The sequence below is a fragment of the Cavia porcellus genome, unplaced genomic scaffold, assembly GCF_034190915.1.
Source record: "Cavia porcellus strain 051 isolate PalLab524CR breed Dunkin Hartley unplaced genomic scaffold, mCavPor4.1 scaffold_24, whole genome shotgun sequence".
NCBI classification, from domain to species: domain Eukaryota; kingdom Metazoa; phylum Chordata; class Mammalia; order Rodentia; family Caviidae; genus Cavia; species Cavia porcellus.
The window spans coordinates 57,270,188-57,290,035 of NW_026947507.1; the positions used below are offsets into that span (position 1 = coordinate 57,270,188).

General features: G+C 42.7%; 2 protein-coding genes across 6 annotated transcripts in view; one reads left to right on the plus strand and one right to left on the minus strand.

The window, feature by feature from the left end:
* The window catches only part of Cep85l (centrosomal protein 85 like), a 79,565-nt gene that overhangs the window by 13,228 nt on the left and 46,489 nt on the right, over positions 1–19,848 (plus strand). For all 3 annotated transcript variants that reach the window (XM_003479744.5, XM_063235103.1, XM_063235104.1), the window contains exons 2-3: positions 1,592–1,750; positions 7,655–8,430. In XM_003479744.5, coding sequence (XP_003479792.3) covers positions 1,592–1,750; positions 7,655–8,430 — 935 coding nt within the window. The remainder of the gene's footprint in view (positions 1–1,591; positions 1,751–7,654; positions 8,431–19,848) is intronic.
* Pln (phospholamban) lies at positions 12,129–18,468 on the minus strand. 3 transcript variants are annotated; one of them, XM_013143387.3, is made up of 3 exons: positions 18,289–18,468; positions 13,902–14,006; positions 12,129–13,213 (listed from the first exon to the last, which is right to left on the minus strand). In XM_013143387.3, the coding sequence occupies exon 3, from the start codon at positions 13,142–13,144 to the stop codon at positions 12,986–12,988; it is 159 nt and encodes a 52-aa protein (XP_012998841.1). In that variant the 5' UTR covers positions 13,145–13,213; positions 13,902–14,006; positions 18,289–18,468; the 3' UTR covers positions 12,129–12,985. The 3 variants fall into 3 exon arrangements, with proteins under 3 accessions (XP_012998841.1, XP_012998840.1, XP_012998839.1); XM_013143386.2 differs by lacking the exon at positions 18,289–18,468 and adding an exon at positions 14,662–14,790; XM_013143385.3 differs by lacking the exon at positions 13,902–14,006 and having other exon boundaries at positions 18,289–18,441.

The window sequence follows — 19,848 nt, forward strand, 5'->3', positions numbered from 1 at the left end:
ACCCAAGTTCCATTTATAAATTATGTTTAAGCAAAACTTTAAAATAGTATTTTTGAGGCATACTTGTTATTAAAAGTAAGTCATTAACCTGAGCTACTAGAAAGAAAAGGAGTTTCAAGTCTAGCTTTATTAATTTGGGTCTTTTGATTTTAATCTTACATAGAGAATGCATCTAAAAGTGGGATAGAAATGAGTGCAATGAAGTTGTGCAGATTGTCATTTTGTGCTCCTTGTGTTTACACTGCTAGAGGTGATCTCATGCCCATGTCCTAGGTGTTGGTTGGGAAATCTTCAGAGCTGTCTGTTTTAAGTGACGTGAGGGCACAGTGACGCCATCTGCCTTCATGCGGATACAGCTCCTACATGGAATACAGGTGGCCAGAGTTAGGAGCCACAGCAGCTGTGGGAATGCAGGGGCCAGAGGCTGTGGAGTGACCTGTCCTAGGTGGCTGGTCAGATCCTGTGAAACGTGCCTGTCAGTTTTGTGCGGGCTGTCATTTACACGGGAGCATAAGGTTCTTGTTCAGAGCTTGTTGCCTTCCATGAATAAGTCTGTAACCCAGTGTGAGAATCCCTGACTGGGTAGCAGGAAATCCAGGTACTTCTACAGCCTTTTCTGTTAAATTCAACAGATCAAAATTGCTGCAATTACTATAGAAGTTTTATAATCCTAATTTGTGTACCTTACTTGTAGCAGGTACATCATACCAGCACTGGTCCATGGCTATTCTTGGAGTGGCATTACAGTAAATAATAAAATAATTAAGTTAAATAAAGTGATGGGTAAAACAGAGTCAAATACAAGGTAGAAATGAACAAATATGAATCAATTTTGGCAGGGCACTGAACCATAAATTGGCTAACAAAGATTCAGTGTAACTCAAAGACAGGCTGAGCTAAGAGTAGGGAAAATGCTATACTATGACATTTTTAGAAAAGATAAAGAAATGAAAGAAGGTCTATTGTGGTAGTAGAAAAGAATTTAAAATTTTAAATGCCTAGGATATAGTAGAAAATTTTATTCTTATTTTTTATATTATGAGTACATTTACTTTTTTTATTGGCACTGGAGCTTTGCACTAAGCTAAGTCTCCAGTACTTAAAGAATTTTTGTTGTTGTGTTTTCAAAATTAAGAGACAAAGACTCATTAAAGGTGCTTAGGTTGGTCTCAAGCCTGTGAACCTCCTACCTGGAGTGTAGGTATCTGGGATTATAGATGAGCACCACCAAGCCTAGCTTCTGCTTTTATTGTCGGTCATACAATTCAGTTCAGCTTTCCCGGATCTCCAGTACATAGCTAATGCCCACACAGGGAGTTGTAGATACCCACCTAGCAGATACTCAGGGCAGAGTTTTAGGATTTGGGGATAAGTAGACAACACCCAGAAGTCAAAAGCAGAGTTCTTTAGTCTGAGGAAGCTGCAGAATCAGCACTGAATTAATGCTTGTGTGCTAGGTAGTTTATTTGACCAGCCTTAGGTCTCATCTGTTATTTTTAGTTTGGACAGAACACACCTTTTATATCCTCAGTGTATTTTTCCCTCCTCACAGACACTGTTTGTATGCTGACGGTACGTTTGCTCCTTTTAGGCCTAGACTGCTCACCGGCATGGTTCCCTGGTAACGAGTCCCTGTGGACAACTACAGCCGCGCCATCCAGCCATCGAAGCACCCCAGTCAGGAGGCATAGCATAGCTTCCGACAGCGGGGACACCGGCATTGGGACCTCCTGTTCCGACAGTGTGGAAGGTGAGCTGGGGTTCTGGTGTTAAATGGGGTCTGGAGAAAGAACCACGGTGCACTGCAGAGAGCCAGGGCCTGTATGTTACATTTCAAGCTGAAAATGGCAATGTTTGAGTGTTTAATAATACTCAGTGTTGCTCTGTCATCTTACATTTTCCCTTCATTTTTCCCAACTAAACGTTGAGATAATTTCAGGTTCACATGCCATTTTAAGAATCATACAGAGAGATTCTGTGGACTCTTTATCCATTTTTGCCCTTGGAAATCTCTTACCAACTGGATCAGTGTCATATTTAGTCTGGCTGTTACCTCCAAGCTGAACTTCAGCTTCTTTCCTTGCCAGGTTATTAGTAGGTGAAACAGAGAGTGCTTTTACTGATACGCTGCATTACTATGCAGAATATTCTAAGGATAAAGAATGTGTTGAGGGTTGGTGTGTACAGTGGCGGAGCACTTACTGGGAGCACATCAGATCCAGGTTCAGTCTCTGGTACTGCAGGGGAGCAAAAAAAGAATGAGTTTAAGGCATTCTCGTGATCCTAACAGGTAGTGTAAAAGAACACTTTTTATGAATAAAGCAGTGTCTGTATTGTCAGACAAATGCAAACAGAACAGAAATTCTAGGAAAGGATAAGGAATTGTGGCTGATAGTATGACGGAGTAGTGGGACTCCAAAAACTGACCATAAAAGCAAGCTTGAGACTTATATGGAAATGGACCAGGATTGTGGTGTGCATGATGGAGGATAGTGACTGCATTTATTATTATCTGGAGAGGTGGGGATACTCTTCTTTAAAGCACTGTATTAAAATGTTAACAAAATAGGGAAGAGTGTTAGGCATAATGAAGACATTTATTTAGAAGGAAAGACTGGCATGTTTGTTGGTGTAATATTTATTTCTTACTACTTACTACTACTGGTTATTTTATTGGATTTACATACCTTGCATGATTTTCACAGCATGGAAGCCATTCTACAGTGTGTTCTGTTATGGTTTAGGTCTAAAATGTCCCAAAGAGTCTCATGTACTGAGAGTTAGACTGTGGGAAGGTGACTGGATCATGGGAGCACTCTGCTCATTGGTGATTGACTGCACTATTAGGAAGGGAGGCCAGATTGAAGGTGGCCACTGGGCTGTGACCTGGGAGGGGCCCTTCTTATTCTTGGTTCCTCTCCTTTCTCTGTTTCCTGGCAGAGTGAGTTGAGCAGCTCTCCTCTGCCAGGCCCTTTCGCTATGCTGTTTCTGCCTTGGAGCCAGCCAGTGACCATCATAGCTGCTAAAGATTAAGAATAGCCTTGTATCAGAACATAGATTGATATTTACAGCATAATGTGAGCTTTAAAGCATATTATGCATTAGAATATTTCATATCAATGTCAGGTGTTTGTGCTTTATATAGTTTGATCTTTGATCAACAGTGTTTTGTTGTTCGTTAACGATTATGTCTGTATTTTTTAACCACTTAAAAATTTAAATCTGTGCTTATTAGATTTCAAGCACAATAGAAAAGCCTAAAAAGTATCGATTTCTTGTATTGCAGCCTGTAGCTGAGAATTACCATGGTATATAATTACGTTAAATTTTAAGTAATACGTATGACATTTGTTTGGGTGTTTGCAGATAGAATCTGAGTTTGGTTTAGAGTATATCTACACAGTATTTCAGTGGGCTGCCTTCTGCTCTCATTAGTTTTACAACTCAGCAATGAGGGGGATACATTTCTTCTTCCTTTCAGAGATTGTGTTAGTTTGGTTTGGGTGTGTTACGACATTTTTTAGGTGAAATGTGTGAATGCATTTGAGTTGAGTCTCTTGCGGATCCGTAAAATTTAGGATGTTTTCTTTATGAGGAATGTGGTTGGTGTTTCAGTGGAGATTGCGTGAAATCTGTATATAGCTCCACAAGTGTGTCCTTTTTGACTGTCTTGGCTCTGCCTATCCAGGAACAGGAGACATCCTTCCCTTTTCTCTTTGATCACCTTTTCAGAGTTCCGTAGGTTTGGTGGTACACATCTTTCACTACCTTGGCTGGGTTAATTTCTAAGTATTTAATTTTTCTTGATGATGATGTGAATAGTATTGTTTTCCCAACTTCTCTCCTTATTGAGTTCCTTTTTGGTGTACAGGAAGGTCACTGATTTTTGTGTGTTGATTTTGTATTCTGCTGCATTGCTAAATTTGGTTATTAACCCAGGAATCTTTTGGTGGGATGTGTTGTGTCTTCTGTGTTTAGGGTCACATAGTCTGCAAATAATTTGACTTCTTCCTTTTGTATGTATGATTATCTCCCTTTTGCATGACTGTTCTGGCTAATGTTTCAAGTGCTGTGGTAAACAGAAGTGATGATAGTGCCCACCCTTGTCTTGTTCGTGGCTTTAGGGAGTTTTCAGTTTTCTCCCATTTGATTCAGTGTTGATAATAGATTTATTATAAATGGCTTTTTCATATTAAGATCCTCCTCTACCTATTTTCTTCAGGATTTTTATCATGAATGGATATTGGATTTTGCCAATGACTGTTTCTGTGTCTACTGAAAAGATTATGAAATTTTCGTCCTTGCTTTGGTTTATGTCATGTAGTATACTTACAGATTTTGCTTATTGAACTTTCCTTGCATTCCTGGGATTAAGCCTACTTGGTCATGATGCTTGATCTTTTTGATAATTCATTGCATTCTTTTTGCCAGTATCTTGAGAATTTTTGCTCCCCATACACTGCTGGAATTGAGAGAACCAAAGATAAATTCTTGTTTGTTCTGTCATAAAGTAGTAGTTCTGTTTCTAAGGACCTACATGTTCATAATTTAAGAGGTCAGGTTTTAGTTGGACTTAACATTTTGTAGGAGAGAAATATTTATGACTGTTGGCCAGCCGTCTACTCTGTGAGACTTCTTCACCTTGACTGGCAGCTAGAGTGAACAGCAGAACATGGGTGAGTGAATTCAGCTGCTGAGGGAACAAGGAAAAAACAAAAAAAATTGTGTAAATATAGAAACAAGTTACTTTTTTCTGACCAGCTTTTGAAATAGGTTTTGCTTTGAATAGGGAATCTTTTCAAGCATTCTCTCAGATTGTTCTTTAAATTCCCGGTAATCTGATTGGAGATCAGAATTGGTATTTTGGGGGGTGGGAGATTCAAACAAAACTTTGATCTTGCTTTATAAATAAGCATATAAAGAAAAGTTTCTTAGTTTGTTGTGAACAGTTACTAAGAGACAGTTATACAGAAATAGCCTGAGCACTGTCTCATTTGTGAAAGGTGGATTCTGTAATTGTGTTAAGCAGTTTTCTGTCATAATAGAATTTGAAATGGCTTCTTGAGATGGTTGAGAATCATTTGATAAAACAAGACATAAAATTTGCACAAAATTGCTACTATTGTTGCTATAATTCATGGAGTCCTTTAAAGAATAGGCCATTCCTTTAGCTGTATTGAAGCATGAAGGAGTTTTACTCTGAGGAAAGATACAGAATAAAAAGAAGCAGCTTAGGACAGTGCTTTTCGAGATCCTGACATGGAGGAGCTGCTGCACAACATTCTTGTTTGTTGGTTTTGGATGAGGTCTTTCTTGTAATTACCCTGACTCCAGGAAGATGCTACAGTGCCAAAATAGAGCTTTATATTTTAGCTCCCTCTCTTACAAACATTTACCTGGATTAACAATAATTGGACAATGGTTGTATTTTGAGTAGATGTTCTTATAGTGTGATAATTTTTATATTTTGATGCATTTTTTGTTGTCTTAGGTCTTTTCTTTCTGGACTTTGTTTGGTTGACTTTTCTCCTCACCCTGTTTCTACCTGTATCTGTCCTTTAGAAAGATAGCATCATGGAGATGTATGTCATGTATCATGCAGTTTGCCCATTACAGTAGACAGATCACTGTTTCGGAAGATAGCCTCAGGACGGTGCATGGGACATTGGTCTGGACTCTTCTGTTCATTTCACTTGAAGAACTCTCCCGGCTCTCGCTTCCCACACCCCGCCAGCCCTGGCAGCCCCTGTGCACTGGTTCTACAACTTTCTTCTTTGGGACTTTTCATACGAAAGGGATCCTTTGGGGCGCAGTGCTCTGTTACTGGCTCCTGTCCCTGAACACGTGTCAGTTTATTGCCAAATCGGAAGTCTTCACGTGAGCCACACGTTTCCCTCTTTGGTCCATAGAGTTAGGATTGTTTGTACGCGCTGGTCCTGCAGACCAGTGTGTCTATGCAAGGCTTTTTCCTCAGCAGTGTTTGAAGATTTACTGTTTCTGCTTCACCTTTGCCTGTCCAATGACTAGGCATCCGTGCTGAGAAAAACGGAATCTTCTGTTTTCTTCTTTTGGCACACTGGATGGTCTGCTGTGTTAGCAAATGAGCAGAGTGTGTCCAGGGTGGTGTTCTTCACAGCTTTTCCTGGGGGCCTGAGGACTGGCTTGTAGTTAAACTTCTGGATCATGATTCTCGAGTCCCAAGTGAGAACAGTCACTACTCCCAACTCTGGAGGGACACATGTGTGCTCACCACCTGCTACACTCACGGTCTAGAGCAGTGGTGGTGACCATGTGGCATGCATACTGCCCAGGCTGCTTGTGTCATTGAAAGCTCTGACCAGTTTGCCATCAGTGGTCTGGACCCTTGGCTCTGCAGCCACCTTTGCAGAAAGCGGACAACTTTGTCATCACTTGTATCTGTGGGAAATGGTGTGGGATACTCTTCCTCCTGTGCTGGAGGCTTCTGAGTATCTGCAGTGGATTCGCAGGGTGTGCTGGGAATGTGTGGTCTGGCATGAGAGCTCTCCTAGTGATGGAAAGGCTCTGCAGAGCCACACAGGCAGTCTTGCATACTGTGGTGCTCATCCAAACCCTTCCGCCTGTGGGCTTTTCCTCAGTCATCACCTGCTGGGCATTTCTGTGCAAAGACCAACTGGAGTTTCAGTTTGGCATTTATCTCCTCAGTTCTTAACCTCTGCATTCACTTACAACATTGCCAGTGTTAACTTTATTTCTTTAAAACAGTATGAGGGCACATAGGTAACATCATAATGTATCCTGGCCTGAGAGTCAGATAGTGTGGAAAGATGCAGGGAATGTAAAAGTCACCTTTTGCTCCACCGGCCTCCAACTCCACCAGTTCCTGGTATTGTCTGGCTTGCACTTGGCACCCGTGATGGGAACTCCAGCCCATGCTGGTGAGCTGAGTTTAGGGAGCACTCTGACTTCTGGTCCCTCTGAGGGTCCTGCCTCAATGCCTGTGCAGAGCATGTGGTGGGAGACCTGCCCCATGGCCAGGGGCTCTGGGGCCCCCAGAAGGGAATGTGCATAGTGTGGGGACTATAGAGAGACGGTGAGGAGCTGAAGGAGGTGCTGGGTCCCAGCTGGAGGTGTCTCTGGTGGTGCCATTGGGACTGGAGGCCTGGGCCCCACTTTGTGCAAAGGAATTCCCAGAGCCCTTTCAATTATTGCTTCATTCAGGAACTCCTTTATCTGTATGTTTGTGATTTGAATCGGGGTTTTGGGAGATGCTGAAATCTCCAGATTGGACCCACACTTGCATGGTATAGTGAGACAATTAAAAAAAAGAACATTTTCTGTGGGAGCTATGCCTGGGACTTCAAGGCTGGATTATAATAAGACCTCTCAATAGGGAGGTGGCATTTTTTCTCTTAAAGGCACAAGACTGACTAGGATAAATATGATAGGTTTCCCAATCACTTTTGTTCTTCAGTGCACCTTACGATGTAAGCATATTTAAAAGGTACCGTTTGAGAGCACATTTGACTTGTCTCTGACAACCCAAAAGGAGCAGTGATGCCGACTTGCTCATCCCAGGGCATCCCTGAGAGATGTGTGCCTGAAGCCGCATTCAGACTCCTCTAGGCTCTCTCCCACTCACTATTCCTAATGTAGCAATCTGTTCTCTTTGCAGATCACTCCACGTCTAGTGGTACCTTATCGTTTAAGCCCAGTCGCTCGATCATCACCCTGCCCACTGCACATGTGATGCCGTCCAGCTCCAAGCACAGGGACTCGCTGGCATCTGATGGCTCAAGGTGGAATGCAGGCCTCTTGCAAGCACTGGGTGACCATGATAGTGGTGAGAGGGACTCTTGTCTGGACATGAAGGGCTCTCGGCCCCTCCGGAAATGGTCATCTTTGTCCAGACTTGCTGGCCCTGAGGGCTGTGGCCCAGCTGGCATAGTGCACATGGAGCAGTGCAGGGTCGGCCTGGAGAAAGCTGGGCGGGGCACAGCCTCCACATTGCCGTGGAGGACGGTGGGGCCCAGCTGCCTGCATGACGGCGTGGAGGTGCTCAGGCCGGAGGACATGGGGCGCAGCAGTAGACGGGCAACAGCACTGGACTGCAAGTACAAGTTTGAGAGCTGCAGCCCTAAGGAGGACTTCCAAGCCTCCTCCTCCGCTCTCAGGAGGCAGCTCCTGGACATGACATACAGTGCCTTACCCGAGAGCAAGTCCCTCGCGGCAGGTCCGGACACCTTGGGGTCGCCCAAGTACTTAGTGCTTGGCCAGCAGTCAGTGGGCGGAGTGCCCATCCAGCCCTCCGTACGAACTCAGATGTGGCTCACAGAGCAGTTAAGGACAAACCCTCTGGAAGGCAGGACCACGGAGGATGCCTACAGTCTGGAGCCATGGCTGCAGCAGCCTGGGGAGGAGCTGCAGCCAGGCAGTGAGGCCCCGCTGCAGGTAAGGCACCGACCTGGCACTTGCTTCCTCCCCACAGTGGGGGCCTGGGCACAGAGGGCACAGTACTCAGTGGGCTGGGAACTGGCAGGATCGAATCTCGACGGTTTCCTATTTCCACCTGCATGTCCATAAATGGTAGTGTTGTAAAACCTGCAAAGGGTTTGACACTGAATGATCTGAAAATTTAAAAACATGACCCATTCTTTACTTTGGTTTCATTTGTTAAAGGGGCATAAAAATAAACAGAGGAAAACATACTTAATTGAAACAGAGCAGAAGCAGAACAGAGCTGCTGACAAGGGATGATGGCAGGAGGGTGAGCGTGGGAGTGCCAGGTCCTGAGTTACGTTTGCTGCTGCGTCACAGCCCATCACTCAGGTTCTGTGTACCTCAGTTTGATCTTTAAAATGAGAGAGTGGGACTGAAGTCATTTGGAAGGTGTTGAAAATGGTTGACATGTATTGTTTATAAATCAAATAAGGTTATTTTTTAAAAAGGTCAAGATTTTGTTCATCAGTATAAGGTAAACACTTTATTATAATGCAATATTAAAGAAATAGTGTAGGGCTGGGGATTTAGCTCAGTAGCTTGAGCATTTGCCTGGTAAGCGCACGGTTCTGAGTTCAATCCCAGGTACCATAAAAAGAAATTGTATGTATCCCTTGATGATATACAAGGGATATCCAGTGAAAACATGTAAATATGTAAATTTCCTGACTTTAGTGTTTCTATTTCAAGATAATTTCTACCACTCTATTTTACTGGGAAACCAAAATCATGTCATTGATTTTTTTTAATTATCAAATTTTCTGAAACATTAATTCTTCAAAATTAGCAAAATTTCCATAGAAGAGAATTTAAAATCAAGAATAAAGAGAGAATGTGTATGGGAGCCTCATACATCTGAATTACAGCCCTAGGACTTCCCTGCAGCCGTATAGGCCACGTTTTCAGAAAAAAACCTTAATTCATTGAACGTGCCTTCTGTACTCTTTAGTTTGAATGTTTTACAGTCTTGATTAGACCATGTAACTACATAGAAACAGATGATGTCTGAATCCCAGATCAAAGTGTTGATTTAACCAGATTTGTGATTGGTTCATGTAACTGGAAGACAGGAAGCCTGATTCCTCAAATGCTGCGCCTTGTAGTTCCCCAAACACTTGTGACACCTGGGGTGTGGGACCAGGCCGAGATTTCTCCTTTGGTGTCTTGACGTAGCTTGGAGCTGTTGAGGGGCTCAGTAGTTGTGTGATAGGCAGGGTGAGCTGGGTGAACAACATCAGTTTACTTACTCTGCTCCAGCAGTGTAGGAGAGAAGGAAAGTAAGAGGTGCACTGTGGAAAGAACTGTATTTTTAAGGCTTCCTCTTGCAGAATGTAGGGAGAAAGCTACAATGAACAGCTTTCCTGTGCACACGTGGTCTCACTGGGCTGGTGTCTGGTGCCTGTTGAATTTGAAACTTTAAAGGTGAAGCCAGCTAAAGAAAGCCAGACGCTTGAGTTGCATTGTCATCATTGTCATCATCTTCTTCTTGTGTGTGTCTGAGCGTATATATCCCTGTAAGTGTGCATGTGTCTGAGTGTGTATCTGTGTATTTGAGTATGTACATGTCGCCCACTTCTGGGAATCTAACCAGGGCCTGGACCTGCTGGCCATGCGCCCTGCCACTGCGCCCTGCCACTGCGCCACGCTTGCCCACCGGCTCTTAAACTGTCGGCTTCCTCTGCTCCCCTCCCAGTTCCCTTTCTGGACAGCTGCACATGAAACCCCTGACATCCTCTTTGGGCTTTCTCCTCCAAGGGTTCTTTGTTTTCAAAGCTGTCCTTGTGGTCATCTCTTTGTGACTTTCTTTAGTCTGATTTTTACATGAAGAGACAAGTCAAGGTGTTACTACCATCTAATAATTTTAATATCTTTGGTGGAAATGATCTCTTACATAAAGAATATGATAAAACAAAGGAGGACATTGTTTTGTGTAACATGAAATGAAATGAATGAAAGAGTTTTCTAATTTGGAAGTGTTTGACATATGATATCCTGAAAAGCACCAGCTTTGTTTTCATTCTTTATATTTGCATCCTGTTTTGTCTTTAATATTTTTAACTGTTTGAGTTAATCTGGGTACTAATTATACTCTGTGTGTAGCATATAATAGTATGACACATTCATTAAGTTCCTAAAAAGCATATAATTAATTTTTGTATGCATGTTCTAATTAGTAATGTGCTTGATTTTTCTATTTGTCAACTTTTCTATATAATTGGATGTATAATTTCTAGACATTGTATAGTGTATACTGAGCATATGAGCAAATCTTTTTTGAGATTTATTATAGTCCCACTTTGACAAGACTCAGAAATAGTCAAAGGGTAAGTAAGCTTGGGCAAAGCTAGTCTTCTGTGTAGGTCTGCCCCCTTGTGTTGGTAATAGGAAATCTTGGTTAGATTTTATTTGGAAAAGCTCCCCTCCACCCCTTAGATCAGAACTGGTCATAGTGAGCACGTCTTGTCCTTAGTACCAAGCATCTGCACATCACAGAGCAGTGATGGCGAACCTTTTAGAGCTTTCAGTGGTGCCAACAGCCCGCTTCAGTGTGCGTGCCATGGGTTTCCCACCGTTATCTAAGAACAGCTTCATGGAGTTCAGGAATGTTCATTTTAGTATGGGTGACTCTGACTTTTACATTCAGCAAATACACATTTTTACATTGTAGAAGGCAACATAAAATGTTGCAAAGTTAATTCTCTTGTAATACCCGATAAGATTAGAATTCAAGTATTTAAACATTTAGTAATTTTTAAAAATACATTATTTTCCCCAAAGTTCCCTCTTTATACATTACAGTAAAAAGTAAGTTCCACTTAAAAAACAAATTCTTGTGCATTTTGAGTCATAGTACCCTTAAATTCTCACAGTACAAGATTTTAATTTCTGTCAGAGGCAGAATGAAAAACCAAGTTATTATTTCCATTTACTTAGGAAAAGCTAACTCACAGTTGATAACTTTAGTTGTTGTAACAAAAGTTTTGGACTTATCAGTTGGGAAACTTCCTTTATGCCAGTGCATGCCAGTGCAGCTGGCTGGAATGGGGACGGCTTAGCACAGCTGCAGGCCCTTTGCGTGGGGTGAGCTGTGTGGCTCCTCACCTTCTGCACCTCCTCGGATGTGTGACCTGAGCCTCCCTGGGTGCCCAGCGCCCAGGTGGAGGGAAGAGGAGAGCAACATCGCCTGTGCCTTGCAGTTAGGAGCCAAGGTCCGCGCCAGGGCTGCTGCTGCTTTTGACCACTGGGTGGCAAAGGCAGTTCACACTGCAAGCCCTGCTCCCAAGAGGTGAGGTGTGCGTGATGGGTGAGGCCCTGCCTGGAGCTGCAGCAGCTGTCAGATGGCCTGGATGCGGTTCAGACTCAGTCACCCTGGTTACTGAACTTGGGTGAAGGCGTATTTCCAGCACCAGTGTTTACTTCTGCTGCCTTATTAGTTGTTGCAATGCTTCAAAAATGACCAGAGGGGAGACTGCAAATATATTCATCAAGAAAGTAATTACAGGTTAGCATCAGTGGATCTGTCATTTAGCTAAGTGGGGGCGGCCTACAAAGTAAGTATGTACTACCTGGATAATAGATTAAGAAAAATAATTGTATCCTGGAGTAAATAATAGAACAAAAAGTTCATTTTAAAACATAATACAAGAATATTTGGAAAGGATTTAAATTTTATTTCTTTAATGCCTGAAATAATGTATTTTTCTGTCACTGGAAATCTTTTGTTTTCTTTCTTTCTCCTTGGTCTGAGGTTGGAGTAGAAAAGAACCTATACGATCATTCTGAAGTCTAAAGATTTCTTGGTATAGTCTGACAAGGTAGGTAATGCTGCAGTCTTACAGTAAGGTTTGACCCTATTGTGATTCTTGTGTGATTAGTAGGGATAGCTATGGTAACCAGTTCTTACGTGCTGATGACAACATCTTAGAATAGATAGAGCCATTATTCATGTACATGTACTAGAATTCTGTTTGAAAAAAATAATAGTGGAATTTATTTATATAAGAATATGTTCCTTTCTTTCATTTTCATAAACTGAAAGTGTTTGTTTGGTACAGGGAAGAATATAACTCATGGTTTGGAAGCGACGTGTGGACAAGGGTTCCTGGCTAGTGTGTGCGAGTGTGTGGACTCAGCACTGTGCATGACGGCTTGCGCCTCAGGTGCAGTGACGGCGAAGCTTTCAGGGTACAGACGGCCTGCCGGGCATGCCTGCCATAGGTTCACCACCGCTGCCAATGCTAGTAACTATACCTCGACAGTGCATTCTAAATTCTACTTTAGCCCAAGAATGAAGCCAACTTTGTGGCAGGTGATCTTGGTAGCTGTGCTGTTTCAGAATTAAACTCCTACTCACTCCATCCTCAAAGAGGACTTGGGAGAGGAGACTGCAGGTCACTGGCTGCAGTGGCAGGCGCGTTACACACTACTTTGCGATGGTCAGAAAGCCAAGGCTGGAGAGTTCTAGGAGCGTGGCGCGTTTGCGCCCCTCACCAGCCCATCCACTGGCTCAGAGCAGCATCACGATGATGCAAATGAGCAGCAGGCAGATGAGGATGAGGCAGAAGTTGATGAAGAGGTTCTGGAGGTTCTGGCGTGCCTGCTGGGGCATCTCGATGGTTGAGGCCCTCCTGATGGCAGAGCGAGTCAGGTGCTGCACCTTCTCCATGGCGCCGGCCCCAGGGGAGTGTCGGGCAGGTGGCAAGGTGGCACTGATGGAGAGCGCCTCCAAGACAGCCTGGAAGGAGAGATGGTCTGGGGTTAGGGTCTGCGAGACACTGAGCTTGCAGCCTCACACTGTGAGTACATGGCATTTCCTCTGTCCTGCCCTGCCCTGCCCTGCCCTGCCCTGCCCTGCCCTGCCCTGCCCTGCCCTGCCAGGACTCGGCTATGCAGCCTCACTCCTGCTGGGCAGTGACTTCAGGAACACCCACCCCCACCCTGCAGCCAGGATTGAGGTACAGCCTATTTTGGGTCATGAATTCTTAACAGTGGTTTCTGTCTGTGCAATGGATGTGAATGGTTAGTGTACTGAGCTCCAGAGCTAGTCTCATGAAAAGAATGCAGGCAGCCAATTATTTCCTCAAAGCTTTTAATCCAAAATAAAATGGTTAGCTAGGCATCAAGGCACACTCCTGAAATCCTCCTGGCAGGGAGGAGGCTGAGGCAGGAGGATCCTGAGTTCAACCCTAGCCTGATCTACACAGTGAGTTCCTTCCATCAACCAAAAAACAAAACAACTAAACCAGACTAATTGAGAAAAGCCATGTAGTTAAAACGAGAAACAGATTCAAGTTGTTTGTCTTCTTTCTGATCTGCTGCTTTGCAAACCTTGTTTAGATAACATTTTAAGGAGACTTGCTGTTCCTACGAAGACTGTTGGGCCAGGGTGGGGTGTTGCTCACTGTGGTGATCTCACCACCCACCTCAGACGGTTCCGCTGACAGAGGAGCCTCGTGCAGAGCTACGCAGCTCTCGTCCTGCCTTCTTTCCGAGCTCCACAGCCTGTTGCTGCTTGTGGGGCCTGAGCCCTGATTAATAAACAAGACAAACACGTGTGCATGGAAACATTACAGATGAAAACCTGACTGTCCAGCTTAGTGGCTGTTAATATTTGGGGATACTTTATTTTCAATCAATATTTCTGTTTCAGCCAGGTGTGTTGGTGCACACCTGTAACTCCAGCACTTGGGAGGCTGAGGCAGGAATCTCACTACGAGTTCCAGGCCAGCCTGGGCTACACAGTAAGAACCTGTCTCAAAAAATAAAACCAAAACAAAACAAAGAAATATTTGAAATAAATATTAAAAATGGAATTTAAAAAGCTGTATAAGCCCTGGCTCATGGTAGTGGTTCCTCATGAGCAGAGTGATACAGCTGCAGGTTCTCCATGCTCTACACACCCAGGACACCCGTGGTGGCCAGGGGGCCCCACCTGAGAGAAGCAAGTGCCCAGATGGTAGCGGTGGCCAGGAGGCTGTGTTGGCTTGGTCCTTAGGACCTGGCATTTGTGTCTCCAGGGAGACCTGTGGCTTCTTCAGGGCACTGTGTGATCAAAGCAATAGATACACTCAAATGAGAGATTTTAAGACCAAAGACCTTGGAAAAGTTAGTGTACTCTCAGGATTGCTACAGAAGCTACACCCCCAGCCCTTTTTATTTTTTGTTACTGGGGATCGAACTCACCTTTTTAAAATTCGTAGAGCAGGTTGTGCTAAGTTGTCCCGGCTGTGTTGATCTTCCTACCTCAGCCTTCCAGAGTGCTGGGGTTACGGGTGTTTGCCACCATCCCCGACTGAAATCAGCACCGTGTATCTAGACCTAAATTGACCCCATAATGAAGTCTGCCTATGTTGAAGCTTTGACTTAGAATTCTTTAAACAACAGCACAGAGAGATTTTCCCTTCTGAAATTGGCATGTGGCCGTTGCTTTTGGTGTAGGTTTCATTTCTGTTCATTATATTACATGTTGAAATAATGATTTAACATGTAGCTTATTTGCATTAAAATACTATTTTAACCCTGTAGGTGCTATGGCTCAGATTGCCTTTTTATAAGAGGCATGGGCAAGGGATTTGGGGGAAGATGAGTGGTTATTAAGCCTGCTCCTCAGCGTGCCTGAAACCGCTGTTGCTGTTCCTGTTGCCAAGCACTGGGGGTCCTCAGCTGCCTGTGCCCGCAACTGAGCCTGCCCGCCTGCCCGCCTTGCTGCTGTGCTGGGCGTGGAAGGAGAGCTCTGCCTGGAGAGATGCCATCTTGTTGGAGGCGAGGTGCTCTATTTATTTTTATGATACATTTCTGTTTTCAGATGTTTAAACTGTTACAAGCCACCATGATTTAAATAAGAGAAAAAAACCACTTCAGAAAGGACAAGGAATCTCGTGTTTAAAGATTGTAAATTCGTTAATTCACCGTTAAGGAACTCAAGAGGTCCACAGTATGTTTTTAAAGTTACTATAACCGTTCTTTTCTCAATAGGGCCTAGAAGAATAATTTTTTTCCAGTGTAATGGAATTGTCAATTGAATATAAGCAAATAAAAAGTAATTTGCCTTTTCTGGAGACGGACTTGATGAAAGACATAGGATGTCCCCGGAAATGTGAGAGAACACAGTATGTGAGAACATCAAAATTACTGAACTGCTGGGCATGTTCGAGGTACCGTGAGAACCCTGCCAAGCGCTGCGCAGGCCTCGTTCTGTGAGTTGCTGCTCGCTGCTGTCAGGCACTGGTCAGGGGACCCCCAGGCCCCCAGGTGGGAGTTAGTGACTGCACACCACAGAGGCAGAGGGGATTGCTGCGGGCGCACTTGGAAACAAATTTAAATGGTAGATGGAGGGGCAGAGATGAAAGCTGGGATTTATGGCAGTGCAGTCAAGTCCCACAGTATGGTTTTCATAGAAAATTTTGAGGAGAACTTACCTGGATTTTAGATATCAAACTTAAGTGAATTGAAAGTGTATTTTATGATGGAAACAAGTAATAATAGGAAACTTATTTGATTGTGGCATGTTATTTAAAAAACATGTCTGTGGTTATTTTGAGCTTTTCCTACCTGGATCTATTGCTTAGTAACTGTGAATATCTGTAGCTTCCTTTTATCCCTGGCTTTGAAAATGATGGGTGGAATATCATTTATTAAAGAAAGAATTCTAGGTAGAATAACTTTAAGTTAGGAGGTTGTGTTCTTTCCATTTGTCTTGGAAGCATCACTGACAGTGTTGAGTGCCCTCTTAGTGTCCTGGCTGGGTTAAGACCTTGCTGATCATGGTGCAGGGTGCACAGGAGCTCAGTGTGAGCTGGATTCCTGCGGGACGGTGTCCGCAGCTCTGACCACAGCAGCTACGCTTGGCATGTTTCCCAGGGCGTGAAGTAGAGATGCAGCAGTGCCAAATGTGCAGTGAGTGAGGGTGAAGAAACGTTGGCGTGCAGAGGGCACTCAGAAAATTGTTCTCCAAGAAAAATGATGGGAATCCCGACTCCTTTTTTACAGTTGATAATAAATAATACTATCTGATAGAGGTAATCTACACTTGAATTTTTTCAGTTAAAGCTGTAGTACAATTTATAGTTCCATATTACATTGTCAGTACATTACATAATACACTTAATACATGTTAAAGACATGGAAATATCTTCTTAAACTGCTTTATGTCAATATTCTATCTCTAATCAATGAGATTACAAAACAATATGTATTAATATATAGCCTGAATGCATTGTGCTTTATATCTACTAAATGCTGTGAAAGTGATTTTGCTATGAGTTGTAGGACACAGTAGCAGGACAGCTCTCAGTAAAGCAAACACTCTGGTTCTCTTGTTGTTAGAACTTAATGTTCTGTAATTTATGTGGCTTTCACATTTTTCCCATCTGAGTTTATCCAGCACTGTCTTTAACACAAAGACAAAACTTAAGTGTTATTGTGCAACCGATGTTGTTGTCTACTGTGAGACTGTTTGAGCACCAGCAAGTGTAACCTGTTGTCTGTTAATGCTAGAACATCCACTGTTCAGCTGCAGGTGACAGCGGCAGCAGAACTTGGCTCCGTGGGTGTGGCCTGCTGCGGGGGCAGTCTGTGATGGGACACTGGCCACTGCAGGTGCCAGGGCGACACAGTGGGCATTTGAATAAGGGCACAGGAACATGCATAGGAAACACTGGCACGGAGTGACTTCTGTGTGTGACAGCAGAGGAGGCTGTTTCCCAAGTGAGGGATGCAGGTGACAGGCAGAGACACCTTAGCCACGGGGTGCATCTGTCTGGATGCGTCTTCCAGCATGGCGTGTGGACGAGTGCTGCTGTGGGTTGCAGTGAATTCCATTGGACGCAGGAACTGGGAATGCTAGAGGTAAGTTTATTTTTGTATATATGTATTATGAAAATGAAATAAAATGTATGTAGCTTTCTCTATCCTGAGAGAGAGATTTTAAAATGAGGAAATACTTCATTTATTAAATTGAGGATTGTAACGTAGAGTAGATTTCAAACGAAAGTCACAAATTTTACTGTGGCGTGTCCCATCCTGGGCATTGTCTTTTCTTTCCTCTTTGTTCCTCCATAAGACAATAACTTGACAAAAGTATATTTATTAGTAGGCAGTTTATTTTTTAAAATGTTGAATTATTATTCTGCAACTTTTTCTACATGTGTTTATGACAAGTTTACTAATATTTTCAAACCTCTTTGTGATATAGTATTAAATTCATGTAAGATATTATTAAAAGTATAAAACTTTTAGAAGTGTTCATTGTAAGTTGACTAGATTTTAGAGCGAGGAAAAATCTTCTGAACATTTTAAAACTAGCTTGTATTTACATTCTGAGGCAGTTTTACTAATATCACAAGGGATTGTAGTAATGACTTCCCACTGGACTGCTGAGACCAAGCGTACCCCCCCCCACCCCAGACCAAGTGTGATCCCCCAGCTCACACTATTCCGAGGTAAATAACCCTGCCCAGACCTGTAGTCTCCCAGGAGAGCACAGTAACGAATGAAGCCAGTGTTTTATTAAACCACCACTACCACCAAAGATGGTAACATAATTGGAGGGCTTTTTCATTGCCAGAAATTCCCATTTGAAAAGCAAAATAAAAATGAAAGTTAAAATAACAGACCGATGACCAGGATTGAGATGACTGTGACTCTTTACAAAGTTGAGCCATCGAGTGCCTCAGCATTTATGTACAAATACAGAGATTTTATTATCTAACTTCAAACCTAAATTTAGAAAACAGACTTAACTCTTTTTAAAAGTTCACTGAGTTTAAATTACAGAAACCCAGATCAGACCACAGCGAGTTTGTGTCTTACCTTCTCTCTGTGGTGGTGGAAGTTGAGTCCCGCGGGTCCTGTGAAGTCCCTGCACAGTTGGCTAGGAGTTTCCGGACTGTTCCAGGCTTAAGGGAGCAGCTGCAGGAGGTGGAGGAACGGAGTGTTTCAGGGAGGTCTCAGGGTGTCACCCTGGACCTGGGTTGTGATTGGCTAGACATAGGCTTCTCACACCAAATGTGGAGTCTCAATTGTATCTCTGTAGGTGTGGAAAGGTAATTAACACTTTATGCCTCTTTTTTGTTTTCAGTTTCAAAAAGCATATTACAGATAAAAAAAAAAAAAAAAAAACTTTTGTTGTGGAAAGTATTTCTTAAAGGTTTCTGCATCTTCAGACTTAGAGATAATTATTTTTTATGTTTTAAGATGATGTTGAAGGCCAGAGTAGTTACTGTAGTTGGAATTTTAACAGTGAAACAGTTAGGGAAACAGTTTTTGTTGAATTGTTAACTGCTGTTTTGATCCTACAGTTTCATAATGCTGCAAGACAAAGATTAAACATGTCCACAAAATCAGACTTTATACTGCCTTATTTTGTTCTTGTGGGTCTGATCTGTGTGTATGTGGAGGCAATGTGTGTGAGAAAACCAGGTTGATAACTGCTTTTGGTTTAAAAAATAAAAGCCTTATCTTACAGTGAACTAGTAAGTGTTTAATTCATGTTTTCCTTAGTTAGAAATTTAAAAATACATTTATAAATAATAATTGCCATATTTAAGTTTACTATATATCACCCTAGCAAAAAGTAATTTGCAAATTTAAGTATTAGAGATTTTTTTAATAGCTGCATTAAATTGCCTTAAGTCCTACCAGTTTTTAATAAGCTGGCTTAGTGTCAATGGCAAAAAAAAAGCTGTAAATTCTTCATCATTTGCATGATAATGAAGCTTTACTGACATAGGGTTGTGTATGCTGAAGTTGTGTAGTGTTTCTAAAAGGTTGTGCTTTATTTATTCTAGCATTTGCTTTCCTGAAAACTTTTGCTTACATTCACTGACATTTTACTCAGTGATAGTCTGAACTTTCTAGAGCTGTTTATGTTAGGATAGAACTAAGTAAAGCACCGCTTCGAAAAGCCAAGCGTCATTCTCCTGGTCTGCATATACAGTTTTATGCATTCGATTTACCTAAATTACCAGAGATACAAACTCTTTAAGTTTTTAAATTTCTCCTTCAGCTCCAGGAAGCTCCTTGTAATTATGTGTTTGAGCCTCCTGGGGGAGCGATTACAGCCTGCTTCCCCAGCTTGCTGTGGGTGGCTGGAGTGCCACAGCAGCTCCTGCTGTGCCCTTAAATGGACAGGATCTTGGCTTCTTCCAAAGAAAGATAAAATCCTTCTCTTGAGAAAATCTGTTATTTAAGGAATCAACTAAAACTAAATGAAAAATAGTGTTTCAGCCAAGACCCTCTGTAAAGTTTACTAAGGGAAAATTTACCACCTTACAGTGATCCCCAAATTAATTTGTGAATTTTTGACACTTTGCTGTCAGTGCTTTGCAACCATTTTATTTCCGTTCTAACATAATAAAAATTGCCTATTAT

Coding starts and splice junctions, on each gene's coding strand:
- Pln (XM_013143387.3), bottom strand. CDS start 13,144: ATGGAGAAGGTGCAGCACCTGACTCGCTCTGCCATCAGGAGGGCCTCA.